At 36.7% G+C, this 9,034-nt stretch overlaps 1 protein-coding gene across 1 annotated transcript; it reads left to right on the top strand.

Annotated features, from left to right (window-relative positions):
* The first annotated feature begins 2,588 nt into the window (after positions 1–2,588).
* Positions 2,589–3,332, top strand: LOC148037829 (large ribosomal subunit protein eL30-like). The gene is made up of 5 exons (XM_087677167.1): positions 2,589–2,626; positions 2,745–2,833; positions 2,912–3,011; positions 3,104–3,174; positions 3,295–3,332. The coding sequence occupies exons 1-5, from the start codon at positions 2,589–2,591 to the stop codon at positions 3,330–3,332; spliced, it is 336 nt and encodes a 111-aa protein (XP_087533293.1).
* Positions 3,333–9,034: the final 5,702 nt, after the last annotated feature.

The raw sequence follows: 9,034 nt of genomic DNA, 5'->3' as shown, positions 1-9,034 counted from the left end.
CTTCCATGCGAAGGGGAAGATGCACTAATTGCAACTTTTTTACAAACTTGTTCGAATGCATTCATCTTTTCCTTAGTGAACATCGTGTGCCTGATACATATATACATACATACATATGTGTATATATGCTTGTTTTTGGTATGTATGAGCTTGCTTGCATATATATAGATTATTGGTATGTGAATAGGGGCTCTGGAGGAGTGAGGCCAATTCAAAAAAAGTAAAAAACAGAAAGAGAGAGGAGGCAAATTTGAGCAAGATTTAGGTAGAGGACACTATTTTAAATGGTCAAAATTGGAGGTTTGAAATTGCGCAAAACTTGCGCTGTGAGGGGAGGACGCCGAGATCACAAACAGAAGAGGATCAAAGTAGTTTCCATGATGTAGAGGACTCAAGATGATCGAGATGAAGAAGATGATGCTAAGGAGGAGGAAGAGGGAGAGGGAGAGGAGGAAGATACCTTACCTGAGTAGAGGCCAGATGGAGAAAGGCAGATGAGGAGACTTGAGGTGTTTGTGACAACGTGGATATAGAGGTATGCTTTTTTGGAATTCTCTGCTCTCACAATCATCTTGTGAATGCATTACAGGATGATGTGAGGCCAATGTTTCAGATTGTCGAAGTGGTCAAAATACGCTGAGAATAAATGGAGTGTCAAAATCAGGTTATGCTTTTCTGGAATTCTCTGCTCACAGTCATGCTACGAATGCATTCAAACGATTAGTAGACATGATACTCTCTTTGGTACTGACTAGTCTCATGGGTAGAATCCTTTTGTGAGCTGTATGAAGCATTTGAGTGTGTTTTAACTCTTTCATCATTATAATAGGTAGCTGCAAGAGAAAGTCAGTAATAGGTTCATGTGTTAGGCACGAGAAAGCTGAAGGGAATCAACAATGTCTAAATGGAAGAGGGATGGTATTGATCTTTTTCTTTTAAAGGTGAATTTAATACAAATCTTGCTACAATGAAAACTCCTTTTGGGACTGCAATGAAAAGAAAGAGGGGAGATTCTCTATGATGCTGAGAGAGCTAGCAGGAGTGGAGAAGATCATGGAGTCTCAAACCATGAAGGAATGAAGGGGAGAAGTATTTTTATAGGTCATTGTGTCTACAACAGGAATCCATCCCATTCTGTTTTTGATGTTATTGACCATGGGAGTCTTCTATAGCATGTATTCCATTGGTTAATACCACAAGAACTATAGTTTATCATTAAAAGCAAGCTTCATAGATCAGTGATTTGGAAGAAGAAAGGATGAAGAAGTAGTAAGCAAATCTCATGCTTATAGAACAGGTTTGCTTTAAAAAAAGACAACAAAAGCGCTGAAAGGAGGAGCAGTTGTATAAGAAGAGCAAGAAGGATGTCACATGTATAAAAGAGGTCTGGCATATTCTTCGTGGAGATCTTTTTAGGGTAGGCATGCATGTTATCTATGTCATCCATGAAAGATCTATTGGGGTAGGAACAAAGTGGACAACTAACTTGCCAGATTCCAAGCATGGTTGCATAGAACACTAGAGGATTACATTTTGAAGGAGTGAGACCTCAATTTCTTCTTAGAGAAGAGCTGCGAGAATCTATCCATCTCCTCAGAGGTACTAGCACGTATGCTCTGGTCACGAGGGGAGTATTGAAACAATTTAAAGAAGAAGAGAAAGCTTGAAAAGCTCTTCTAGAAGAATCCTATTGTTGGTTCAATGCTGCTGAGGAGCCATCCATGAAGGCTTGACCCTTACTGCAACTAAAAGATCAATTTCGTGATGACTTTTTATCATGTTGCTATTGTGTGGGACACTAACTGCTTTATTATATGAAAGCAGATGGTTGTTTAGGCGTCTAGAATTAATGTGGTGGAGTATTGACTTCAATGTGGTAATCATCCTTTGTCCTCCATTAACTTCAATGTGGTGGCCTACAAGCTTCTTCCCAAGGAGGTCTGTCATCAATCTATTATGAGGTGCAATCCACAGTGAGCTATGGGCTTATATTATGAAGTTTCTTTTAGTTTATGTTTATGGTAGTTCTAAATATCTTGAAAGTTCTTGCATTATGTTTGGTATAATAATGAGCATGATGTTTGGTATAATTTTGTTTGGTATAATAATGAGCATGGAGCAACCCTATAGAGACTGCACATTGGAAGGTTTGAAAACACAGGTATAGCATCAAGCTTGTAATTTACCAATGATGTAGCTCTATTTATTTGCTAATAGATGCTTCAAGTTAGCATTGAGTAATTGTATAGAGCATGCTTTGGGAGGATTGAGAATGCCGATATAGCCTATTAGACCTCCAATGCGGGTTCAATGGTAAGTGATGATCGAAAATAATATCCACGAACAGGGAGCAACGGCAAAACACATGAGTCCCTTAGCATGAAGAGCGAGCTATCCACCTCGAGTATCCAAATTAAGTCCGAGTACAAGTTAGAACTCAACTGGTAGGAAGAACTTTTAAGCAATAGTATCCTAGTAGCAAGGAAGTAAAATGCAAATGGAGTGCATATGACTAGTGCATGCTTGAAGTGAAGCTCAAAACTTTGAGGATTTGTAATTTTAGTTGTAGGAAGCAAGAAGAGGGCTACATGGAGGACGACCAAGTCCTTATGTCTAAAGGATCAATGTATGACATGGTAAGGCGTAGTCTATTATACAAGCTTCTAAATATTCTTGTCTAGTAGTGGTTGTAAAATTGTTATCAGGCAATGTGTGAATGGGGATCCAATGTCATAGTAAGAAAGTCTTAACAATAGGCTTGCACTTGTTATGAAGAGCGGAAAGTACACTCTGGGATATAAAGCTACATTGAAGTCATTGCGTGGTGGCAAGGGTACATATCTATTAAGTTGCACTGCGGGGCTTGATTGGTACTTTGCTTTGCTACAGGGTAAACACTTTTGATATGCAAGTAAATTGATCATTATTGCAAACGATTGCCCACCTTTGAGAAAGTCAAAAATTGAGTATTTTGGGATGCTTTCAAAGACTGGCGTACATCATTATACTGGAAGTGAGTTTAAACCTACCGTTTCATATTTTAACAAATTTTTTAGAGTAGCTTCTTTGATTCTCATTGGCTCACTTTGTATGTGTTATATGCAAACAATGTAGATCTTGGCACTGCTTATGGAAGGTATTACAGACTGTGCTGTCTTAGCATCAATGATCTTGGTAAGTCATACTCTTTTACATAATCATTGATGGAAACTTATACAGCTTACCATTTCATACATACGTGTAAATCTATCATGATCAAGCTCATGTTAGTTACTTGGTTATTGATGATCTCAGGTGATTCTGATATTATCAGGACAATGCCAGCAAAATAGGGGGGGGGGGGGGGGTATACTTCTTGAACAAGCTTGAGAAAGCAAACCCTACAGGCGATTTCAAGCATTAGCCAAGCCTTCATTTATGAATTTTAGGATTTGAAAATTTTCCAGGGTATGATTAAGTTGAATTTTGAAATTGAGCATTCTTGTTTTTGAATGTGGAGTTTATTTTGTTGGACGTTTAGCAGAATATCTACTTTTACTTATGTTAGTCCTTTTGTGTGTATATCCCATGGCTAATATTTTTTATGGCAGGGAATGACCATAGGGGATCAACAATTAGACTTTTTCAAGTCTAGCATATAAAGTAGATCTCAAAAGAGGCTACACCTTCAAGCAAGTATGGAACGTTTTACAATGGCAAGTGCTGTATAGTCTTGTACTCTCATCCAAGAGAACAAAGAGGAACATATTGTATTTTCTTAGTTAGGAAACGAGAGCACTTTGGTAATCAAACATGTTTTGTCTGGGTGCAGTGTTGTGTATATGTGATTATCTTCCTTTTTCACAATTGCGAACCTATGCATTGGCAGGAGACCCTTTCTTCAACAACACAATATGCCAATGGAATTGCAAGTCCCATGCTTGAATTTGCAGTTCAGGTAATGCCTTTTGTTAGAATATAGTGCTTCTAGATTGTCTTGTCAATGTAATTGTGTAATTGTCACTATAACAGTGTGGTGGAAAATTGAAAGTTTTAGTGAAAAAAACAAGCTTGAACAAATTGAATGTATGCCATGCTACCAACCAACCATCATAGTTGTATTTTTTTTGTCTAGACAGCCACACAATTGGGTGGCATCATTCTTGAATCATAGATGGACTACTCTTGTGTTTAGGATTTGTCTTGGATACAACACATTCTGAGAGATGCTTCAAAAGCTCAATTTCTCCAATCCTTGAGATGAGAAGACCACAGGCTCATATCATTCTTATTTATCTATACACACTTCTCTCATCAAGCATTTGTCATATATTGTTATTTTGTGTGTATGTATTACATGCACATGATGTGCTTTGTAGGAATGGTAGAGACAATAATTTAAGATGAATTAGATGCAAAAGATGTAATGATAGCATGTTGCTATCACAATAGGAAAACTCCAATATAAATATTGCGATTAAGAGAGCCCTAAGGTAGTACTAGGATGGTCAAGATGTGTATTCTGATATTTCTACTTCAATTTTTATAATTGAAGACCACAAGGTTGGATCTACGATAGAGTTGAGCAACTAGCTTACTAGCATGTGTGCATTGTACATCTAGTATCTCTATTTGGAAAATTTTTCAAAACCCTAGCTTTATTCATAAAATTTTAAATTCTACCATTAGATGTTATATATCATGAAGATATTTTGCAAAGCTTCATCATCACTAAAAAGCTAAACTCTTTTATGAACCCTCAAGAGCTAGTTGTGATCAATTTTATGATAAAAATAGTGTTTTGTATTTATTACATAAGGATTTGCTAAATTCTTTTCTTTAAAAAATGAATTTATAGCAAGGGGTTTATAAATTATGGTAAGAAGTTATAGAAGGGTTTTTATAAAAAAAATCACAAAAAAGGTTACATAGGGATATATAAAATATGCCATGAATGCACGTCATATATGAGTGATTTGGAAGAAGAAAGGATGAAGAAGTAGTAAGCAAATCTCATGCTTATAGAACAGGTTTGCTTTAAAAAAAGACAACAAAAGCGCTGAAAGGAGGAGCAGTTGTAAAAGAAGAGCAAGAAGGATGTCACATGTATAGAAGAGGTCTGGCATATTCTTCGTGGAGATCTTTTTAGGGTAGGCATGCAGGTTATCTATGTCATCCATGAAAGATCTATTGGGGTAGGAACAAAGTGGACAACTAACTTGCCAGATTCCAAGGATGGTTGCATAGAACACTAGAGGATTCAACTTTGAAGGAGTGAGACCTCAATTTCTTCTTAGAGAAGAGCTGCGAGAATCTATCCATCTCCTCAGAGGTACTAGCACGTATGCTCTGGTCACGACGGGAGTATTGAAACAATTTAAAGAAGAAGAGAAAGCTTGAAAAGCTCTTGTAGAAGAATCCTATTGTTGGTTCAATGCTGCTGAGGAGCCATCCATGAAGGCTTGACCCTTACTGCAACTAAAAGATCAATTTCGTGATGACTTTTTATCATGTTGCTATTGTGTGGGACACTAACTGCTTTATTATATGAAAGCAGATGGTTGTTTAGGCGTCTAGAATTAATGTGGTGGAGTATTGACTTCAATGTGGTAATCATCCTTTGTCCTCCATTAACTTCAATGTGGTGGCCTACAAGCTTCTTCCCAAGGAGGTCTGTCATCAATCTATTATGAGGTGCAATCCACAGTGAGCTATGGGCTTATATTATGAAGTTTCTTTTAGTTTATGTTTATGGTAGTTCTAAATATCTTGAAAGTTCTTGCATTATGTTTGGTATAATAATGAGCATGATGTTTGGTATAATTTTGTTTGGTATAATAATGAGCATGGAGCAACCCTATAGAGACTGCACATTGGAAGGTTTGAAAACACAGGTATAGCATCAAGCTTGTAATTTACCAATGATGTAGCTCTATTTATTTGCTAATAGATGCTTCAAGTTAGCATCGAGTAATTGTATAGAGCATGCTTTGGGAGGATTGAGAATGCCGGTATAGCCTATTAGACCTCCAATGCGGGTTCAATAGTAAGTGATGATTGGAAATAATATCCACGAACAGGGAGCAATGGAAAAACACATGAGTCCCTTAGCATGAAGAGCGAGCTATCCACCTCAAGTAGCCAAATTAAGTCCGAGCACAAGTTAGAACTCAACTAGTAGGAAGAACTTTTAAGCAATAGTATCCTAGTAGCAAGGAAGTAAAATGCAAGTGGAGTGCATATGACTAGTGCATGCTTGAACTGAAGCTCAAAACTTTGAGGATTTGTAATTTTAGTTGTAGGAAGCAAGAAGAGGGCTACATGGAGGATGACCAAGTCCTTATGTCTAAAGGATCAATGTATGACATGGTAAGGCATAGTCTATTATACAAGCTTCTAAATATTCTTGTCTAGTGGTGGTTGTAAAATTGTTATCATGCAATGTGTGAATGGGGATCCATGGCATGAGATCCAATGTCATAGTAAGAAAGTATTAACAATAGGCTTGCACTTGTTATGAAGAGCGGAAAGTACACTCTGGCATATAAAGCTACATTGAAGTCATTGCGTGGTGGCAAGGGTACATATCTATTAAGTTGCACTGCGGGGCTTGATTGGTACTTTGCTTTGCTACAGGGTAAACACTTTTGATATGCAAGTAAATTGATCATTATTGCAAACGATTGCCCAACTTTGAGAAAGTCAAAAATTGAGTATTTTGGGATGCTTTCAAAGACTGGCGTACATCATTATACTGGAAGTGAGTTTAAACCTACCGTTTCATATTTTAACAAATTTTTTAGAGTAGCTTCTTTGATTCTCATTGGCTCACTTTGTATGTGTTATATGAAAACAATGTAGATCTTGGCACTGCTTATGGAAGGTATTACAGAGTGTGCTGTCTTAGCATCAATGATCTTGGTAAGTCATACTCTTTTACATAATCATTGATGGAAACTTATACAGCTTACCATTTCATACATACGTGTAAATCTATCATGATCAAGCTCATGTTAGTTACTTGGTTATTGATGATCTCAGGTGATTTTGATATTATCTAGGACAATACCAGCAAAATAGGGGGGGGGGGGGGGGGGGTATACTTCTTGAACAAGCTTGAGAAAGCAAACCCTAGAGGCGATTTCAAGCATTAGGCAAGCCTTCATTTGTGAATTTTAGGATTTGAAAATTTTTCGGGGTATGGTTAAGTTGAATTTTGAAATTGAGCATTCTTGTTTTTGAATGTGGAGTTTAATTTGTTCGACGTTTAGCAGAATATCTACTTTTACTTATGTTAGTCCTTTTGTGTGTATATCCCATGGCTAATATTTTTTATGGCAGGGAATGACCATAGGGGATCAACAATTAGACTTTTTCAAGTCTAGCATATAAAGTAGATCTCAAAAGAGGCTACACCTTCAAGCAAGTATGCAACGTTTTACAATGGCAAGTGCTGTATAGTCTTGTACTCTCATCCAAAAGAACAAAGAGGAACATATTGTATTTTCTTAGTTAGGAAACGAGAGCACTTTGGTAATCAAACATGTTTTGTTTGGGTGCAGTGTTGTGTATATGTGATTATCTTCCTTTTTCACAATTGCGAACCTATGCATTGGCAGGAGACCCTTTCTTCAACAACACAATATGCCAATGGAATTGCAAGTCCCATGCTTGAATTTGCAGTTCAGGTAATGCCTTTTGTTAGAATATAGTGCTTCTAGATTGTCTTGTCAATGTAATTGTGTAATTGTCACTATAACAGTGTGGTGGAAAATTGAAAGTTTTAGTGAAAAAAACAAGCTTGAACAAATTGAATGTATGCCATGCTACCAACCAACCATCATAGCTGTATTTTTTTTGTCTAGACAGCCACACAATTGGGTGGCATCATTCTTGAATCATAGATGGACTACCCTTGTGTTTAGGATCTGTCTTGGATACAACACACTCTCAGAGATGCTTCAAAAGCTCAATTTCTCCAATCCTTGAGATGAGAAGACCACATGCTCATATCATTCTTATTTATCTATACACACTTCTCTCATCAAGCATTTGTCATATATTGTTATTGTGTGTGTATGTATTACATGCACATGATGTGCTTTGTGGGAATGGTAGAGAAAATAATTTAAGATGAATTAGATGCAAAAGATGTAATGATAGCATGTTGCTATCACAATAGGAAAACTCCAATATAAATATTCCGATTAAGAGAGCCCTAAGGTAGTACTAGGATGGTCAAGATGTGTATTCTGATATTTCTACTTCAATTTTTATAATTAAAGACCACAAGGTTGGCTCTACGATAGAGTTGAGCAACTAGATTACTAGCATGTGTGCATTGTACATCTAGTGTCTCTATTTGGAATTTTTTTCAAAACCCTAGCTTTATTCATAAAACTTTAAATTCTACCATTAGATGTTATATATCATGAATATATTTTGCAAAGCTTCATCATCACTAAAAAGCTAAACTCTTTTATGAACCCTCAAGAGCTAGTTGTGATCAATTTTATGATAAAAATAGTGTTTTGTATTTATTACATAAGGATTTGCTAAATTCTTTTCTTAAAAAAATGAATTTATAGCAAGGGGTTTATAAATTATGGTAAGAAGTCATAGAAGGGTTTAAAAAAAAATAAATCACAAAAAAGATTACATAGGGATATATAAAACATGCCATGAACGCACGTCATATATGAGTGATTTGCAAGAAGAAAGGATGAAGTAGTAAGCAAATCTCATGCTTATAGAACAGGTTTGCTTTAAAAAAAGACAACAAAAGCACTGAAAGGAGGAGCAGTTGTATAAGAAGAGCAAGAAGGATGTCACAAGTATAGAAGAGGTCTGGCATATTCTTCGTGGAGATCTTTTTAGGGTAGGCATGCAGGTTATCTATGTCATCCATGAAAGATCTATTGGGGTAGGAACAAAGTGGACAACTAACTTGCCAGATTCCAAGGATGGTTGCATAGAACACTAGAGGGTTCAACTTTGAAGGAGTGAGACCTCAATTTCTTCTTAGAGGGGAGCTGCGAGAATCTATCCATCTCCT

This window comes from Lygodium microphyllum, chromosome 4 (assembly GCF_053477565.2).
Source record: "Lygodium microphyllum isolate KBCC chromosome 4, Lygodium_microphyllum_v1.1.10, whole genome shotgun sequence".
NCBI lineage: Eukaryota > Viridiplantae > Streptophyta > Polypodiopsida > Schizaeales > Lygodiaceae > Lygodium > Lygodium microphyllum.
The sequence above is the reverse complement of the archived record's forward strand: the minus strand, read 5'-3'. Positions and strand labels throughout refer to the sequence as shown.